Source organism: Cynocephalus volans, chromosome 6 (genome assembly GCF_027409185.1).
Source record: "Cynocephalus volans isolate mCynVol1 chromosome 6, mCynVol1.pri, whole genome shotgun sequence".
Classification (NCBI taxonomy): domain Eukaryota; kingdom Metazoa; phylum Chordata; class Mammalia; order Dermoptera; family Cynocephalidae; genus Cynocephalus; species Cynocephalus volans.
Genome location: NC_084465.1, coordinates 47384339 through 47405264, shown reverse-complemented (window position 1 = coordinate 47405264; position 20926 = coordinate 47384339). Strand labels below are relative to the sequence as shown.

The 20926-nt window shown below is 37.7% G+C and overlaps 3 protein-coding genes and 1 non-coding gene across 4 annotated transcripts in view; 3 read left to right on the top strand and 1 right to left on the bottom strand.

Moving 5' to 3' along the window:
* The window catches only part of COG5 (component of oligomeric golgi complex 5), a 338885-nt gene extending 333811 nt beyond the window's left edge, over positions 1–5074 (bottom strand). The window contains exon 1 of the mRNA XM_063098584.1: positions 4973–5074. Within this exon, the coding sequence (XP_062954654.1) occupies positions 4973–5066 (94 nt within the window). The 5' untranslated portion in view covers positions 5067–5074. The remainder of the gene's footprint in view (positions 1–4972) is intronic.
* Positions 5075–5181: 107 nt separating this feature from the next.
* DUS4L (dihydrouridine synthase 4 like) lies at positions 5182–18434 on the top strand. Its single transcript, XM_063099265.1, has 7 exons — positions 5182–5970; positions 7695–7828; positions 12064–12185; positions 14619–14736; positions 15798–15920; positions 16616–16842; positions 17929–18434. Exons 2-7 carry the CDS (start codon positions 7716–7718, stop codon positions 18174–18176), a joined length of 951 nt encoding a protein of 316 aa, XP_062955335.1. The 5' UTR covers positions 5182–5970; positions 7695–7715; the 3' UTR covers positions 18177–18434.
* LOC134381343 (U6 spliceosomal RNA) lies at positions 17097–17203 on the top strand. Its single transcript, XR_010023943.1, has one exon. It is a non-coding gene; the product is annotated as a U6 spliceosomal RNA (small nuclear RNA).
* A 2331-nt stretch (positions 18435–20765) lies between the features above and the next one.
* BCAP29 (B cell receptor associated protein 29) overlaps positions 20766–20926 on the top strand; it is a 45041-nt gene continuing 44880 nt past the window's right edge. The window contains exon 1 of the mRNA XM_063099268.1: positions 20766–20852. The gene's annotated coding sequence lies outside the window, so the exon portion shown is untranslated. The remainder of the gene's footprint in view (positions 20853–20926) is intronic.

Here is a 20926-nt window from a genome sequence, read left to right as displayed (position 1 = left end):
CTCTGCTGTACTGCTAAATGCTTATTTTTTATTACTATACTTATCATTACATAATGTAATCATTTTTTGTGGCCTTTACCAATTTCTTCCTAGCTCCCCTCCCCCTTTCCCCTCCCTGGTGGCCTCAGTTCCATTCTCTCCTTCAGTGAATGATTGTGATTGTTCTTTCTTTGTTTTTTAACTCCCACTTATGAGTGCGGACATGTGATAGTTCTCTTTCTGTATCTGGCTTATTTCACTTAAAATAATTTTCTCTAAGTTCATTCATGTTGCTGCAAATGGCAGAATTTCATTCCCTTTTATGGCAGAGTAGTATTCCATTATGTATGTATACCACGTTTTCTTTATCCAGTCATCTGTCAATGGACATTTAGATTGGTTCCAACTATTAGCTATTGCAAACAGAGCTGTGATAAACTTGGGAGTACAGGTATCCCTTCGACATGATGATTTCCATTTCTTTGGGTATACACTCCACAGTGGGATTGCTGGGTCATACGGCAGTTCTATCTGTAGTTGTTTGAGGAAACTCCATACTGTTTTCCATAGTGGCTGCACGAGTTTACAGTCCCACCAACAGTGTAGGAGGGTTCCTCTTTCTCCCCATCCTTGCCACAGTGAGATGGTATCTCAATGTGGTTTTGATTTGCATTTCCCTGATGCTTACTGATGTTGAGCTAAATGTTTACTTTTATAGGGAATCAAAAGGAAGGAAAACATTGAGTAAAAGATTAAAAACATAACTTAACAATATCCTTTAATTCAAGAAAGCAAGGTCATTGCCAGTGAAAAGACAACAGGAAAATTGGCTATATAAAATACTTACAACCTCAGATATCTCTCAATCAATAAATAAATACTGTTACAATAAAGTAAATCTGTAACTTTAATAGAAATAGGCAAACACAAACTTACAGGTGTTATAGAAATTTAGGATTTATGGGTAAAATAAGCAAAGAAAAACAGTTCAAACTGGCCCTTAATAGACAGGAAAAAGAACTGATACTAAATGTTAAGGTGTCTTTCTATAAAGAAATCCACAAATCTGCAAGTAAAACAAAATTGAGAGATTCAAAGTTAAACATAGATAAAAAGAAATGAGGCTCAAGGTAGGCATATACCGCAACCTCCTAACCATATGGTATAGAAAAGGCTGCCCTGACAGAGATTTTGAAACTAAAAAGCAAAATAGAGTACTTATAAGAAAACTTCAATTGCCTTTACCCACTGTCGTATATGCTCCATTAGTTTTTGTTTTGTTTACTACCACATCCCCAAGGCCTGAACAATACCAAAGATATGGCCAGGTGCTCAATATTAGTTGACTGAATTAATTCATCTATTTATCAACTGAAAGTATCATTCTGCTAAAAACAAAGACTCATATTCTTGACTACTCTCAAAATGTACTGGAGTGAAAAAAGAAACTGCTAGTTTGGTCTTAATTATGAGAACCACATTTCCTTTCAATTTGCCAGGCAGACAAACGGAGAAGGCTACTTCAAGCAGAGGGAAGGTTTAGCAGCAACAAATGCCATGGCATATTTTGAGAAAAAAGAGAAATATTGACCTCAATATCTCTAGAACATAAAGTGTATGTGTTGGGCAGAAGAATGATAGATGAGGTTCCAAAAGAATGTTTGGGGACAATTTGAAAGCAGGTTTGTAACACATCCAAAATATTTGAACTACAGTCATTCTCGGTGTCTCTAGTTCCAGGACCTCCCTTGGATAGCAAAACCTGTGGATGCTGAAGTCCCTAATATAAAATGGCACAGCATTTGGATATAACTTTTGCACATCTTCCCATACACATTAAATCATCTCTAAATTACTTATAAGGGCCGGCCCGTGGCTCACTCGGGAGAGTGCAGTGCTGATAACACCAAGGCCCCGGGTTCGGGTCCCATATACAGATGGCCAGTTCGCTCACTGGCTGAGCGTGGTGCTGACAACACCAAATCAAGGGTTAAGATCCCCTTACCGGTCATCTTTAAAAAAATTAATAAATAAAAATAAATAAATAAATAAATAAGTTACTTATAAGATCTAATACAACGTAAATGCTATGTAAATAGTTGTTATACTATATCATTTAGGGAATAATGACAAGAAAAAAGACTGTACATATTCTGTGCGATGTTTTTCTTTTTCAAATATTTTTGAGGATGGCCAGTTAGCTCACTTGGTTAGAGCACAGTGCTGATAATACCAAGGTCAAGGGTTCATAGCAGCATACCACCCAGATGCCAAAAACATACACACACACACACACACACACACACACACACACACACACACACACACATTTTTGAGGGATCGGAAGTTGTTGGTTGAATCCATGGATGAAAAACCAATGGATACAGAGGGCTGACTTTATATCCCATTTAAGGTTTTAAGAAAGAGCACTGCCAGCTTTGTCTCCAAAAACAATAATTCTGGCAGAGGTATGGAGGATAACTGAAAAGGGATTAGTAACACAGCAGTATGCTGGAGTTGGCTCCTATTGGCTCTTGACAGCCAACTGTTACATTTTCAAGAATTCTGTGAGCCAGTTACATCACATGTAGGTATTTCAAAATTGACCACGGTGAGGGTATTTATACTATAGAAATCAGCAAACACTATAAAATCAGGGCTTTTCATATTTTTCCCAAAAAGCTGGTTTGCCAACACAACCATGATGTAGAGTCACAGAGGCCAGTGAAGTACTATGTTAAGAACCCAAGTGGCATAATGAAGGCCTGAATAAGATAGTGGCACTAAGAATGTCAAGGAAGTGACAAATTTGACAAATATTCAGACAGGAAAATATGTAGGACTTAGTGAAAATCTGAAAATGAGTAATTAGGTAGAGCAAATCATGGATTCCCAAGAGCACCTAAAGAATTAGGAATTTTTAAAAAGCACAGAACCCATAAGCCACATGAAGGTATTTCAAGAAAAGAGTCAAACCCTACTACAACTTCAAGTAAGATAAGGACCAAAAAAGTATCCATTTGATTTACCTACAAGGAAGTAATTGGAGATCTTAGCATAGTGATTTTCGTGGCATAGAATAGGGGTGATTGGGTCCCTGGGGAGACAGGAAGAAAATCCAGAGCACAACAGGAAGACTGTCCTTAAGAAGCAGCACAGACTAAACTTCTGTTGTAATCAATAATGCAAGGGGAGGAATGGTGGGTTGCAGGTTCTGGTTTGGCGGCTGGCCACTTAACTCAATTGGTTAGAGCACAGTATTGATAATATCAAGGTCAAGGGTACAGATTTGTTTACCCGACAGCTCCCGAAAAAAAAAGTGTACAGGTTTGATGGCAAGAAATGGAAAGTTCACATCATATGGATTTTTTTTTTTTTTTTTTTTTTAAGAAAAACAGTCATTTGTTGAGCTTGAAGGGACAGGTTTGAAGAGGGTAAAGAAGATTTAAATAATCACTGTGGAGAATGGCAAAGAGAATAGGAAAATACAGAAGGGAGAATTAAGGATTATTCACCCTCCAAAAACTGGATTACAATTCCTGGAATGCATCCTACTGAAACATATTCCCATTTTTTGGCATGTGTTGTTCCTTCCACTTGTTCACCTGAGGAAGTCCTATTGACACTTCAAAACCAACTCCACCTAGAAAGCTTTTCCTGACACTCCCTAACTAGTCTTTAACCTCCAGTTACCATCTCTTTTATATTAATGTTCTACCTTGTACACACTCGTACTGCTACCCTTACAACTCTAAATTACAGTGCCTACCTCTATATCTCTACAAGATTATTTCCCCTACTACACAGTGAGTGAGGGTGGGAACCGAACATTTACCAGAAGTTCAAAACTGAATTTAAATTAGGATATAAAGATGCATTAGACAAAGACCCTAACCTAAAGAATCTAACACAATCTAATTCAGAAAACCACATTAGTTTTGACAAAAGTATATAAATTATCATGTTAAGGCAAGTAATTAAGGACAATGATAAAATATTCGACAGTTGAGAAAAACCAATTTAGAACTTTATTTCAATCATTTACCGTCCATTTTGGTCTACAAGTACATGCATGTGCTTCTTACAGTGATGTTCAGTTTAAAAACCATTTATTCTGCACCTGATGTATGCAAAACATTTCTATTAACACTGTGGAATATAAAAGGGGGGGTTACAGTACAACAGAAGAGATTAAGTCAAGTATACAAATGATTTTAATACAAGGTAGAATGTGATGGCCATGGGGGGGGGATGAAGAACAGGTAAGATGGGCTTTTGGGGGAGCGCTTAGAAATTTGAACTTTATTCTAAAGGATAAGAGATTCGGGAAGTGGTAACTGAATTAAAACAACGTATTTTCAAGTGTACTATATTTAACTTATCTTCTCATTTTGGGCAACTTCTCTCCGAAACTAGCAATAAATCTGACAGCCATATTCGATACAAATAGTTAATCCCACAATGCTCCGAACCCCGCCCCCCATGTCTGACTGTGTGGATAATTGTCTCGTAAAAAAACAAACAAGCCTGAAAGAAGGGCCAACTGTAATTCCAAGAATTTGTCAATGGACCGGGTGTTTCCAACTCTACTTTTTTTCATTAAGCGTCTGTCATCTGTTCTAGGTCTCACACTTTTCATGGACTCGAACACTTTCGTCAAGAATTGCGGCAGCAGTCAGTGGCTGCCAACCTGGGTCGCCGGGTGCGGGGTCCGGGAATTTCAGGGAAGCCCCAGGCGCGTGGGTAGTCGAGTTGAAATGAGGAGCAACCAGAAACCAGGTGTCCCCAAAACACCGGAAGGGAAGAGGGGAGCAAGTACCTAGGGAAACAAGTCGCTGAGGCCCGCACCCGGACGCCAGGGGGCCGGGCCGAGGGGAGTGGTCACGTCGAATCCGAAAAACTTTCTGCAAAGAGACGGGTTGAGTCCACCTGGCCGGGCGCAGAGCAGGACAGCCCCCTTGCCCCAGCACCCGCACGAACCCCAACTCCTTACCGTCCTGCAGAAGCTCCCGGACTGTCGCTGCAGCACCTCCAGAGCCCAAAGCGCCAAGGCCAGCCACAGCGACTAGGCCGTCGCCACCTTCCATGTTGGCAGGTACCGGGTTGACGGCGTCAGCAGCGAGGCCGCCCCGCCCAGGCGATGACGCAGAATCCCCGCGCCGCCCGCCCCGCCCACCGGTGGCTCCTGGAGCGGCCTGGAGAATCGGCTCTGTGTCGGCGGCTGGACCGAACCTGGCTGGGAGCCGCGTGGGTACCGGAGCAAGCGGACGCCGTGGGCCCAGAGCACCAAGGAAGCAGAGGCCGCTGGGCCGGCGGAGCCTCCGCTGTCTCTCGCCGCAGCTCCTGGCCGCGACCCCGGGTCTGGCATCCTTCCCTAGACCAAGGAGAAGGTGGGCAACAGGACGTGGCCGTAGTGCTCGTCTCTAAAGCAAGTATTAAACCTAAAAACAGGGACCTCACGCCGCGGGAAAAGAGAGCGGAGCTTTCTGGGAGCTGCTTGCTACCCAGCTGTATGTGTCCCACGCCTTGATGCGCAACCCTGGGGCAAAAGCAGGTGGTTAAAGCTTGGGAAGAAAAGTTGCCGGAGATGAACCGTGAGAAGAATTAGGGAGAAGTCGGTGAAGAACGAAGACTGAATCAGGAAAAGACACTTGGGACTCATTGTCTCTGGCCTCCCTCCCACGAGACCTTGACCTTTCTCTTCTTCTACCTTTTTCTCTCAGTTTAAGCCACGTGCTATGAGTGACGCCAAACTTTTTTAATTCCAAAAATGGATTGTCGGTACCTAAACTGACAGTATTGACGCTGTAAAATCATCGAGTTGGTTCTCATTGTATCTTCGCTCCTAATATATCTGCTTTATTGACTTACATTTCTCCCAGTATAAATACTGATAAATTAATAGCGTCAACCACACATATGCAAGAAAGTCTTAAGCATTTCTTCGTAAAAAGAAAGAAGCTGTAAAATAACTTCCATCTTGTGCAGTAGGTATGTGCATAGGGAACCATTTTTTCCAATTCCATAGCTACATTCTGCTAACAGTATTTCAAGAAGGTCCTATAATAGTACTTACCCTGCGCTAAACGCTGTTCTAAATACTTTATAACTAAACGCATTTTAATTCTCTGTCAACTCAGATAAACAAGTTTCATACCACACTGCTGTCCGCTTTCTCTTCTCAGGTTTTTCTCCAATGTAACTTGCTTGGTCTCGATTACCACGCAAATAAGATTGTTCTGAATGGAAGTCACATGAATTGCCAAGGGCAGTATGCTCAGACTCAGGTTTCATTATCCATAATACACAAAACTAATTTGTTTTTAATAATTCTTGATTGTTAATGATGAATAGCGTTGTCTAATTATAGCTCGTTACTCCTTAGTTGGCTTTTTTTTTCCATTGGAAGAATACATATTCACTCACACAATGGAAAGTTTTGAGCCCTTACTATACATACCAGCATGAGGTTACAAACCTAAGACTCCGGTCCCTACATACTAAAGAAACTAATAGGTAAGGTGGAAACCCATTTAAACAAACAATTGTACCAGGCGCTATGGAGGATGTGAATTTACTTACTCCTGTAGGTCCAAGATTGGCTGCGCATTGAAATCACGTAGAGAGCTTTAAAAAACACTGTTGTGTCTGCATCTTAAACCCAGAGATTTGGATTCAATTGGTTCAGGGTATGGCTTGGGCAGCCTGACGTTAAAAGTGACCCAGCTTATTCTAACGTACAACCAAGGTTGAAAGCTACCACTGCATTCATTCAGCAAATACACATTGAGGGAGGCCTTCTTTGTGCTTCTTAGTATGACTACAGGAATGAATACGAATGAAGTTGCCATTGGACACTTTTTAGTCTTTACCTTGCTTTTCTATGATATTTAAGATTCTTATCCCCTCCTTCCTTTGTAATACTCTCTCCTCTCTTGGTTTTGAATATCACTCTTCAGGCTTATTCCTTCCATCTCCAAAGCTATTCTGTCTCAGTCTCCTTTACACTCCCCCTTTTCTCTGTATGTCACCTAAGTGTTAGTGCTTTTAGGGATTTCTTGGAAGATATGGATAGCTTCCTTAAGTACCTTGGCTGTGATTTTAGTTTCAACTTAGGACCTAAAGATTAAAGACTCAGGCTGGCTAGTTAGATCAGTTGGTTAGTGAATGTTGCTGATAACATCAAGGTCTAGGTTTCGATCCCTGTATCGGCCAGCTGCCAAAAAATAAAATAGAATTTGAGAATTAGAATGAAAATACCAGGATATCTTTTGAAACACTGACTACTTAGAGTTCTGTTAATGCCACTTAACTTTCCTGAATAAAACAAGATATTTCAAACTACCAGTATTATATATGAAATAATTCAAGTAAAATTTTCTGGTTTGTCAAAGTCAAACGGAGACACGGAAAAAATTTAAAAGTCACTTATAAATAGAGGCAGAATTCTGTTGTATCCAATTTTTTGTTTGGTTTTTGTTTGTTTTGGCAGCTGGCCTGTACAGGGATTTGAATCCTGGACCTTGGTGTTATCAGCAAGTGAGCTAACCTGCCAGCCTGTTGTATCCTATTTAATACTGTAAAAACAAGCTAAAAATATTTGAGCCTTTAAGCCTGATGAAAAATATATGTTGTTGGCAATTGAAATTGTTAGAATGATGGGAATTCATCTAGTAAAAGTACGTTTTCACTATACAAACTGATTTTTTTTTCAGATTTGAAACAAACCTGTATTCATGAAGAGTGACTGCATACAAACCACATGCCAAGAAAGAAAAAAAGATCCATTAGAAATGTTTCATTCTGGGCAGCTGATAAAAGTCTGTGCCCCAATGGTTCGATATTCTAAGTAAGTGTTGTTAAATGGTTAATGAACTTGGTTCAAACCAAGATGTGGTTGCCCTTTTATACTCTGACATTTTAAAATTACCTTAAGATCGCCCATCACATGGGATCTTCAGACTACTAGCTTTGGAACCATGACTTAGAATTGAGTCCTGGTGTTATCACTTGCCTTGTATGTGTATAATCCTGAGTAAACAATAACCTCTCCAAGCTTTGCTTTTTCTGTCTATAAAAATGGTCCCTCCTTCAAGGATATAGTGGATATCGAATGGATATAAACATGAATGTACCGGTTTTTGTTTGAACATAAGTCTTGGGACAAATGCTCAGGAGTGCAGTTACTAGGTCAATGGTGGTTTTATATTTAGTTTTTTTAAAAACTGCCAAACTTGTCCGGAGTGGCAGTACCATTTTACACTTACATCAACAACGTATGAGGGATCCAGATTCTCCTCATCCTCACCAACTTTTCATAATGTTCCTGTTCTTTATTTTAGCCATTGTTATAGGTTTGTAGTGATACCTCATTGTGGTTTTAATTTGCATTTCTTTCATGACTAGTGATGTTGAACATCTTTTTATGTTCTTATTTGCTGTCTGTATATTTTTGAAGAAATGTTTCTTCATGTCTTTGCCCATTTTCTAATTGGATTGTGTGCTTTTTTAATATTGAGTTGTTGGGTTTTTTTCAATTTTTAATTGTTGTGAAATACACATAACATAAGATTTACCCCTTAATCATTTTTAAGTACATAGTTCAGTAGTGTTTTTTTTTGTTTGTTTGTTTGTTTGTTTTTCTTTTTTTATCTTACAAAACTAAATCTATAGCGATTAAACAATAACTCCCATTCCCTTCTCCTCCAGCCCCTGGCAACCATCATTCTACTTTCTCTATGAATCTGGTCACTTGAGGTACTTCATATAAGTGGAATCATACAGTATTTGTCTTTTTGAGACTAGCTTATTTCACTCAATGTCGTCAGTGTTCATCCATGTTGTGGTGTGTATCTGACTTTCCTTTTTAAGGCTGAATAATATTTCATCTTATGTATGTACTACATTTTGTTTATTCAGTCATCCTTTGATAGGCGCTTCGGTTGCTTTCACCTTTTGGCTATTGCAGATAATGCTGCTATGAACATGGGTATACAGATATCTCTTTGAGACCCTGCTTTCAGTTATTTTCAGCTGTGTACCCAGAATTGGAATTGCTGGGTCATATGGTAATTCTATGTTTTAATTTTTTGAGAAATCTCCATACTGTTTCCATAACAGCACCATTTTACCTTCCCACCGTTAGTGCACAAGAGTTCCAATTTCTTCACATCCTTGTCAACACTTGTTATTTTCTGTTTTTTTAATATGCATTCTAATGTGCGTGAACCACTTATTGTAGTTTTGATTTGCATTTCCTAGTGATTAGTGATGTTGAGCATCTCTTCATGTGTTTATTATACATTTTTATATATTTGTAGAAATGCCTAATTTGCTTTTGGATTGGGTTGTTTGTTTTGTTTTTATTTGTTTACTATGAGTGTTAAGAGATCTTTATATATTCTAGATGCTACTCTTTTGTCAGATATGTGGATGCAAATATTTTCTCTCAGTACGTAGCTTGTCTTTTCATGCTAACAGGGTCTTTTGCAGAGCAAAAGTTTTTCATATTGATGAAGTCCAATTAATCAGTTTTGCCTTTTGTAAACTGTGGTTTTGGTGTCAAGTGTAAGAAATCTTTTGTGTAGCTCTAGATCCTGAAGATTTTCTCCTAGGTTGTTTTTCTAAAAGTAATTTACATTCTACATTTAAGTCCATGATTAATTTTGAATTAATTTAAGTGTGAGACTTAGGTAGAGGTTTGTTTTTTGCCCATGGATGTCCAGTTACTCCAGCACCATTTGTTGAAAAGGCTGTCTTTCTCCTCTATTGAATTACTTTTGCTTCTTTGCTAAAAATCAGGGTTTTCTGTTTTATTCTATTGATCTGTGTGTCTATCCGTCTACCAGTACCACACAGTCTTGATTACTGTAGCTGCATAATAAGTCTTGAAATCAGGTAGACTGATTCCTCCCACTTTATTTTTCTTTTTAAAATTGTTTTAGCTGTTCTAGTTTCTTTGCTTTCCAAATAAATTTTAGAATGATCTTGTCTGTATATACAGAAAAATCTTGCTGGAATTTCCATAAGAACTGTGTGAAACCTGTATATCAGTTTGGGGAGAATTGACTTCCCTACTATGTTGAGTCTTCCAATTCATGAACACAGTATTGTCTACTCATTACTAAGACTTTTTTTAAAATTTATTTCATCAGTGTTGTGTAGTTTTTAACATACAAGTTCTATACATGTTTTGTAAGATTTACACCCAATTTTTTTTTGAGCAATTGTAAGTAGTATTATATTTTTAATTCTGGTTTCCATGTGTTCATTGCTAGTATATACAAATTACAGTTGGTTTTTGTATGTTGATCTTATATCCTGTGAACTTGCCGAACTCACTTATTGGTTCTGAGAGGTTTTTTGTAAATTACTTGGGATTGTCTGTGTAGACAACCATGTCATCTGTAAATAGGGATGGTTTTGTTTCTTCCTTTCGATCATATACCTTTTATTTCTTTTTCATGTCTTGTTGCACTGATGAGAAGTTCCAGCACTATTTTGAATAAGCATTGATGAGAGCAGACATCCTGGACTTGTTCCTGTCTAGGGGGGAAGTGTTCTGTAGGGTTTTTTTGTGGCTGCTCTTTATCAAGTTGAGGAAGTTCCCCTTTTCCTGTTTTCCTGAGAGTTTTTGTTTTTTTTTTATCAAGAATGAGTATATTTTTTCAAATGCTTTCTCTGCATCTATTGATATGATCATGTGATCATATGATTTTTCTTCTTTAGCCTGTTAATATGGTAGATTACATTGATTGATTTTTGAATATTGAAACTTCTGTATTGTTGGGTTTTGTTTGTTTGTTTGTTTTTTTGGTTTTTGGTTTTTTGTGACTGGCCAGTACGGAGATCCGAATCCTTGACCTTGATGTTATCCGCATGCACTCTGTGAACATTCTGTTTTAACTGTTTTTTTTGGACACCACTCCAGCAAAGAAAGATGAGGGGCATGGCATCACCTCATCATTGTCAGGTAGAAGTTGTAGTCCAGGTTCTCCAGTTAGCCTCCTTTAACATCTGGGGTCAGGGGGCTCCTCATTACTGCTGGTCAGGAATGAGAGTTCCTGCTCCCCATGGTAGGGGTAGCCTCATGACTGCTAGACAATAATGGAAGTCCTGACTCTCCACTAGGTCTCCTCTGACACCATGGCCAGCACAGAGAGAGAGGGGTGCCTCATTATTCCTGGGTAGGTGTGGAAGTCCAGGCTCCCCCCACCCCGACCCCATGCTGTCTCCACTGATGAGGGGGTGGGGGCACCTCACTGGCCAGCAGGGATGAAAGTTCCAGATTCCTACTGGCCTTCATGGACACCACCACACTGGGATTTTGAGGCACTTTATTGTAGCCTTGGGTGGGTAGAAGTCTAAGCTCCCCTGTCCAACTTTGCTAGTAGAGTCGAGGTCGTAGCTTTTCCTATAGTGTTTGGCTAGAGTAGAACTGGTAATGTCTAAAAATTTTTATGTCTTGCTAGGTTGACCCCTTACCGGTCCTTTGGTTAGATAAAGCAGACTTTTGTTAGGGTTCTTTTTGTTTACGCCCATTGGCATTTCCAGGTAGCTGGCTTCTTTAACTCTAAATCTAGGATATTTGGGCCCGGCCCATGGCTCACTCGGGAGAGTGCGGTGCTGATAACACCAAAGCCACGGGTTCGGATCCCATATAGGGATGGTCACTTGGCTCACTGACTGAGCGTGGTGCTGACAACACCAAGTCAAGGGTTAAGATCCCCTTACCGGTCATCTTTAAAAAAAATAAATAAATAAATAAATAATAAATAAATCTAGGATATTTGAGGCAAAAAGGAAACCCAAGAATCTTACCTCCCTGTCACTCCTTAGTTCCCAAGGTCACTAACCTGTCTGCCCTCTTCTCTCTACCTTTTAGAATTTTCTTATGTTTGTTTTGTGTATAATATCCAGGGGTTTTTGTTGTACTTTTCCCCACTCTTCCTGCTAAGTATATCTACTCCATCTTTTCACAGGCAAAACTTTCCGTAATATTTGATAATTAACTAGGTTAAACTTGGAAATACATATGATCATGATGTGTTGTAAATGTATAATTAAGGTTTTATGTACTCACAGGTTGGCTTTTAGAACACTAGTAAGAAAATACGGTTGTGATCTGTGTTATACACCAATGATAGTTGCCGCTGATTTTGTCAGATCTATAAAAGCCAGAGACAGTGAATTTACCACAAACCAAGGTATGTGAAACCCATAGTTTGCTGACTTTGTGAAAATTTTTTTAAAAAATTTTTTACAAAACAATTCAGAGATTTTATATTAAAATATTTTAATTTTTTAAATGCTTTTATAAGTACTTTTAATGTTATTACTGAATGTCTTGTAAACTTGTGATATATATATCAAAGAATAGGGTCCGCCTTTCTAAAGGCCCCCCATCCTGTCATCTGGACTATTAGAATAGAAACCTGTCTCGCTGCCTCTGGTCTTGTCCCATTTTAAACTATCCTCCAAACAGCCCAAGGTAACCTTTCTAAAGTGTAAATTTGACCATGTTCTTCCCTCCTTAAAATCCTTTTTGGACTCCTGATTGCCTAAAACAATGGTTTTCAAAGTGTGATCTCCAGACCAGTAGATCAGCAGCATCTGGAAACTTGTTAGTAATGGAAATTCTCAGGCTCCACCCCAGTCCTACCAAATCAGAAACTCTGGGTGTGTGGTCCAGCAATCTGTGTTTTGAAAAGCCCTCCAAGTAATTCTGAGCTTGCTAAAGGTTAAGAATCACTGGCTAAAACTAAAATTCCAGCATCTGAGGATAATATACAGAGTTCTTCATGATCCAGCCTCCAAATACATCTTCTGCAGCCTTATCTTCCATCACTTTGCCCTCATATCCCACCAACTTTATTCTTCAAAAGTAATAAATTGCTCGCTTGCTTCCGCCATCCACCATGTGATACGCTGTGTCACTGTACAGTTACCACCAGGAAAAGGCCCACACCAGATGTATTCCCTGGACTTTGCACTTCCCAGCCTCCAAAACTAATCAATATTGTTTCTTTATAAAAAAAAAAATACTAAATTATTTTAAGTCCTTGAACATACTTTGTTCTCTCACACTTCCCTACATAGAATATTCTTCCAGTAATGCCTATCTTCCAGATCCCTCTCTCTTCTCTCTGGCAAACTGCAGTTTATGCTTCTTAATCCAGCTCTCAAGGAACCTTTTCTGATCGCTCTCTACTCATGTCCTCCATCTTACGCACAGGCTCTTTTGTTGCACTTAAACCTACTGATATAATTTTCTTTATATATGCCAATCTCTCCCGCTAGATTACGGGCTCCTTGAGGGCTGGAGCTATAGAAATAGCTTGATTGGTATCCTCAGCATCTAGCACTGTATTGAAAATATATTAGAACCAATAAATGGTTAATTTGAAATTCTGAAACTCTCTTGAGCTACAAAAGGGAAAGCACCCTACATCCCCATGAAAAAAAAATTCTCTTATCACATCATAATCCTGTAAATCAGTGGATTGCTACAGAAATCTTGAGTCAGTGCAACTGGGATGATGCCTAGAAATCCTCATTTTGGTAAACACCCAGTGAATCTCCTACAGGTGGTCCTCAAAGAAAATTTTAGAAATATTAAAATACATCTACCCAGAGTTTATAGCACTAACCCAAAGGTGAGGAAAATATGTTCTTTATAATCTTGCAAAGCTCTGTATTAAAATTAAATTTTTACATGTAAGAGCACAAATACACTCAAAGACAAAAAAAAAAAAACCAGGAAAACACAACACAATACAATACAAAATGTCTAGCACTGTAGATAACAGGGCTAATTTTTTTATTCTATATAAAAAAAATTACAAATAAAAAGAGGAACAACTAATATAAAAATTGTCTGTAGGAAAATTTGCAAAGAATATGACAAGAGAGCTCACAAATAAAAATATACAAATGTTGATACACACTGTAGAATAAGTTGTGAGGAAATAAAAACTTTCATCCATACTGGTATGTATCTATATTGGTAAACCCTTGGAAGATAATTTTGTAATACCTACCAGAATGTTAAATGTTAAATGCCTATTCAACAGTTGCCCTCCAGGGAATTTACCCTATGAATATACTCACAAAAACATGTATGCAGGAATATAGTCATTGCAGCATTACTTGCAAGAACTACAATAAGAAACAGTCTAGAAACACACTGTATGGTCCACCTGTACAGTAGAGTATCCCACTAAAAAGAAGAAAATAGATCTGAGTACATCTCCCAGATACATCAGGGAACAAAAGAGTGGTAGGCATAGAAGTATATGTAGAACATTCACATTTGTTTAAATTTTAGAAGTATATGTAAAATTGTTTTGGAATACAATAAACTAATTCTCACATTTGGGAAAGGAGTCTGTCAGGAGTGCTGGAAGACTTTTTACTTTTCATTTTATCAAATTTTGTACTGTTTTGAATATGTAGTGTAAATTGCTTTTAATTTAAAATATTTTCTAAATGTTTGATGTTACGATATTTGAACAAAGACTTCTTAGGCTGAGAATAGTTATTATTTTATCCTGTGAAACATTAGAGTTTGGTATTGTGTGTGTATGTATATGTATGGTTTTTTCCTGTAAATTTTAATGTTGAGCTATTTGTTTTATCAGGTGATTGCCCATTGATTGTTCAGTTTGCTGCTAATGATGCAAGACTTTTATCTGATGCTGCTCGTACAGTCTGTCCTTATGCGAACGGAATAGACATTAACTGTGGTTGCCCTCAGAGGTAAAGCTTAAAGAAGTTAGAAGAATTTTTTAAAAGATCGGAAAAAAACCTATGTGAACATGGTAAAATATCTTTCTAAAAATTAAAAAGTAAGGAAAAGAGAGTTAAAGCACTGGGGTTCTGAACAAGAAAGGGAAAAAAGTGTAAAGAAAGAGTATTTAGGAACATAACTTTAAATCTTTTCTGATGGGTGAAACACGATGTATAGACCCTTAACATGTGTTTTGTCTCCCCTCACCACTAGAATTTTGTGTGGAACTGCCTGGAATCTCATCCATAAATAGTTACATGAGAATCTAATATTTACAGCAGTCCCTAAAAGGCGTTTTTACTGCCATGTCAGATATACTTGCTCTAAAAACTGATTCTGTGATTTGGGAGATCACCACATGTTTTTCTCCTAATTAATTACCCTTACAAAAATACTTTATTATAATTACCTTTTCTTTCTATACCACAGTTATTTTGTTGGGTTTATGTAACTGGGTGTTGATAGGATGCACTTAATTTGACAATAATATCCCTACTGTACTGGCACTGCACTAGGTTATCTGTCAATAATTCAGAATGTGTCCAAAGAATAAAATCAAGGTTTTAAGTACAGCATAATCCAAATCAGATTAGACATATTTGTATACTCATTAGGAGAGTTAAATAAGCTGTTTAGTGGTGTTGGAATGCTGTAAGCCAAAAATATCTTTCTACTATTGAGACTAATAAAACCTCTAGTTATGCACAATAAACATCAAATTTGGGATTTAAAAAATCTGAAGTAATTGCGGTTAATTACAAATACTTAAATCTGTTTTGGTTGAATGAATTTAAAATTCTCACTTGCGAGTGAAAACCATTTCCCCTGAGTACTTTTTGATCTGGGAACATGTTTTCCTAATTTCATATTGATCCACTTAGAAATGTTGTATATATGAATTTTAGAAATCTCCATTCCAGATCACTAGATAGAGAAATACATAGATGCACTTACATTTCAGTGCTTTTAGAATTTTATGTTCTCTTCCAGCTGTGTGTAATTCATTTGTTGTTGTATTTGCTTGATAAAGGTGGGCGATGGCAGAAGGTTATGGGGCTTGCTTAATAAACAAGCCAGAGCTTGTTCAAGATATGGTGAAACAAGTAAGAAATCAAGTGGAAAACCCTCGATTTTCAGTTTCTATTAAAATAAGGTAAAGGCAATATTTTAATCTATTGATAAGATAGTTCATCACTTAGGAAATAAAAGAATTTTTTTGGTGGAATGAGAGTGTCTGTTCTATATAAATTGGTAGCTGATGTATGGAAATGTTGAAACAAGACATTTACTAAATGAATATGTACCGTAATTTTTAATTGTAATCCTGAGCAACTTCCTCTTTTTAAACAAAAGTTAAAACATTCCTTTATTATTAAACAACTTTTTCCAGGTACAACTTAATTAATGCTAAGACATATTCCTGGTACCAAGAGTAGAAAATAGGAAAAATATCTGCACTACAATTTCACCACGAAGAGAAAATGAACCAGGAGTCAGGTTTTGGTGACAGGTTAAAAACATATTTCAAGATGTGTTCTCCCACTTGGGACTTGGACATGCACATCACATATTAAGATAGTGTTTTTCAATTCATTTGTGACGGTACTTTGATGGCTTTTTCATTTATGAAAGCCAGAAGGGAAGAGCACTAGGTAAGGTAAAACTTAATCTCTGTTATCATTTATTGTTGCCAACAGTGAAATAGCTAAATTTGAGGTCTTGGGTGGGAACTGATCCCTGAACAAAACCTTACTGATGGTGGTATGAAGTGATGAAATATCATTTTAGTTCATTAATTTTAACATTAAGATTTGTGTGCTGTGAAAAGATGTAATTTTGAAATTGTAGGATCCATGATGACCTTACAAGAACTGTAGATCTTTGTCGAAAGGCTGAAGCAACAGGAGTTTCCTGGATTACGGTCCATGGAAGGACTGTTGAAGAAAGACATCAGCCAGTCCACTATGATGCCATTAAAATAATTAAGGAAAATGTGTCTATACCTGTAATTGCTAATGGAGACATCAGAAGCTTAAAAGAAGCAGAAAATGTGTGGCAGATTACTGGGACTGATGGTAAGAAATAAGTACCTGTATTTTTTTTATCTTTTTTTAGTTGGGAAAAAAAGCAAGTAGGGGAGTAATATTAATTTGATTGTCATTAATTTTAACATTGAGCCATATTTCTCATTGTTCTGATTTAAGCTAAGCAGTTTATTAAAATAACGTTAACTCCTCTACTTAGAAACAAATCATTTTAACTGGAGTAAATTAATTCAGTTACTTTTCTGCCACCATCATATCTAGAGACTAGTTAAGAATTCTTCAGAGTGCTCACATTGGGAGCACATATATTAAAATTGGATCAATACAGAGAAGATTAGCATGGCCCTTGCACAAGGATGACATGCAAATTCGTGAAGCGTTTCATATTTTTAGGAAGGAAAGAAAGACCTAAGTGGCGTGTTGGACTTGCAGAAGGAAAGAGTATACTTAGGGTTGCCGGGGGTGGGGATGGGGAGGGATGTCGGAGATTTATTGGGTGGGGGACACAAGAAATAATCACAATTTGTGGTAATGAGCATGCTGATAGTATTGATCTAATCGTAACATCTTGGGCACGGGTGATGACGGTCAGCTTCGTACCCCATGAATATGTATAATCAATAAAAAAAGAATCTTTCAGATAGCTAGCTTATCAGTAAAATAAAGCACCTAGAATAGAAATGAGAGTTAATGAACTCAAAAGTGATTACAGGAGCTAAAGGAACCCCAGAACTGCTATGTAGTTTTATTATTCCCCTAAATTATAAGCATACTAAGCCAAGCCCTTATTGTTAGATGGGAGAATTCAGATAAATTTAAACTTTAAGCAATCCAATTTATGACCATCTAGATTTACCCTAAAGAAAATCTAAAGACTAATTGTTTGATATAGAGGTCTTAAATAATAAAGAATTCTGTATACTTTCTTTGTTTACAAAAGGTACCAAAATAAATTGTTTTATAATTGAATTAAACAGACTAATGTAAATAAGGGCATAGTGAAACTTGTGATAATACTTTTTTTTTTTTTAATATTCTCAGTTTGTTTCATTGAGTTTGAACTAATAACCATGGGTTCTTGATATACGGACATATATGATATGCTTTAATTTGTAGGTGTGATGGTTGCAAGAGGACTGTTAGCAAACCCGGCCATGTTTGCTGGATATGAGGAAACCCCACTGAAATGCATCTGGGACTGGGTTGACATTGCTCTTGAACTCGGAACACCTTATATGTGTTTCCATCAACATTTAATGTACATGATGGAAAAGATAACTTCAAAGCAGGAAAAAAGAATATTTAATGCTCTGTCAAGCACATCAGCAATCTTAGATTACCTTACAGACCATTATGGCATTTGACTGGACTTCTTAAATTATTTTAATATACACTTTATACATACAGTGAAATCACACAAGGTCATATCTTGGTTTTTACTTTGTCAGTCGCTCTCGAACTTTAGTTTAAAAATAATTCCTGGGAACATTTTTAAAAATTGGTCCTATACTTCATCTCAGAGGTTCTGATTCAGTAAATCTGGAGTGGACCCAGAAATTTATAGTTTTAAAGAAGACCCCAAGTCATTCAAACATCCTGGTCATCCTAGGTGCAAACATTGACAGACACTGCTGTGAATTCTATTACAGCAGTGGGAATTTTTTTCCTAAAAGAATTATGTTTTTAAAATTTTTAAATAAAACTTTTTATTTTAATAGCAAAGTATGACTCATAGTATCTATAAGTTAACAAGAAGTATGTTTATAATAAAAATAAGTGCAAAGAAGTGTTAGGACAATTGCTGACATCTATATAAAATGAAAAAGAACAAGAAATTCTGAATATTATTGCACGTGGGTTACATTAAAAATTCAAATCAGAAAATCAAACATAGTTCCTAATTGAATTATACATCTCAAGGTATTTGTTTTAAATTATATGTAACTAAATTTAATTACATGGGATGTTCTCTATGATTTAAAACTGAGATTCCATGGAACTCTTTAAATGATATTAAATTTGGTGCATTTCAGGGCTTCTAGATCATTAGAAGATTAGTGCTTGATAAATATTTTTGTACTTAAAAAGATAAAATTAATTGCACCACCCTGCATCTTAAGTATAAAAACTTTGGTAGCTAATCTGGAGATATATATTTGAAATATTTCCTAAAGAATAGTAGCCAGTTTTTATTTTTTATTTATTTTTTTTTAAAGATGACCGGTAAGGGGATCTTAACCCTTGACTTGGTGTTGTCAGCACCACGCTCAGCCAGTGAGCGAACCGGCCATCCGTATATGGGATCCGAACCCGGGGCCTTGGTGTTATCAGCACCGCACTCTCCCGAGTGAGCCACGGGCCGGCCCAGCCAGTTTTTATTTTTAATTTAAAAACCTAATTTTCATACTTTGTTTTTAGAGATGTTATTTTTATGCCTCTCAGCAGTTGATAATGATTGTTAACTTTAAAGTCCCATGGTTTGGGAGTGTTAGTAATAGATTTTGTTATTGGTGAATGTACACTGCAAGAATTAAGTATTTTGGGTTGAAATAAAACAGTTCATAATTAAAATACTCTATATTACCAACATGAAAACTATTACAAGGAGATAATTATCTGAAACTGCTTAATTAAAGAGTTTGGGAATATTAAATGAGAATATTAAATGAATCAACACTGTGCTGCCATATTTTTTCTTAGGGACGTGCTTTCACTTTTCAATTAATGTCTTGTTTAAAGATAACTGGCTTTTTCATTTAATATGAATAGAATATAAACAAATAGGTATGGTCAAAACCTAGCTAATTTGATGTTTGTAAATTAACTCTGAAGTGTACTATACTAGTGTTGTGAGCACAGCAGAATCAGTAGAGTAAGGTGCCAAGTTTTTGGAAGGAACCAGTGTGGAAGGGCAGGGAGTTCTAATGCATTTGATAAAAAAGAACTTCCTTAGGTTAATTTATATTCAGACTTTTTTCTTTCTGTTACATGATCAAGTGTGTTTGTGATAAATCAAGAAAAAGCATTGACTTAAATGTGTTTTTTTATTCCATAATTATCTATTTTCAACATTTGTTTAATGTTCCCAAAATAGTTGTCTCCAAGAGGATGGTATTTTTATTGACATTCCTGATAAGTTGTCTGTATTGAAAAAAGTCTCTAATATGAAAACCCGGAAAATCATTAAAAGAATACTAATGACGTTTTCATTAACGATGGACCTCATATATGCCAGTGATCCCAAAAGATTATAAAAAATTCCTGAAAAATTCCTAGTGTCACTGTAGCCATCATAACCAGCGCAAGGCATTACTCCTAATAGCACATAGCCTAGGTGTGTTGTAGGCTATACCATCTAGGTCTATGTAAGTACACTGTATGACGTTTGCCTAACGACGCATTCCTCAGAACATGTCCCCATCATTAGGCGACTCACAACTGTATACCCATACCCCCTTCCTGCCAGTCCCAAACATCACCCTAAGATTTATTGCCTCTTCCCAGCCCTTGGACAAGAGTTCTGACAGTACAGATTCTCCTACATTCTCAAGAACGAAATGCTGCACAGCCACCCAATCCTGGCCTTAAATATATCTTAATTCATGACGTTGGAACAGTTTCTGCCATAGACGTCACAGAAAAGGAGTGCGTTTTAAACACGTTCACTAAATTTGCACCACCCTAATACTCCCGCCCCTGTGCCATTTTTTCCTGGACCCCAGGAAGCTCCTTCAGAAAACGTCGATTGATACCCTTGCCCCCGCCCCGCCTCACACACAACCACACTTTAAGAAATGTAACGCCTGCCCTTCTGAAAGAGTATCCCTTGGGAGCCCCAAGTTTCTGGGCAAGAGAACTGAGTCATCCCGTGACTCCACCACCCGTGAGAAAACAGTTATCGCCCGTAAACGCGTGGCGCCGCCTGTGACCTCAGCCAGGACGGCCCGAGTGGGGGTGGGGCGGCACGCTCCCCTCCCCCGCCGCGGCGGCGTCTGACGTCCCGCGCATCTGCGGCCGCGGAGCAGCGCCGGGAGCCCGGGGTAAGGCCGGGCGAGACCCGAGGGGGCGCGGGGCGCTGCTGGAGAAGCCCCGCGGAGCTGGCCCGGCCCGCGGC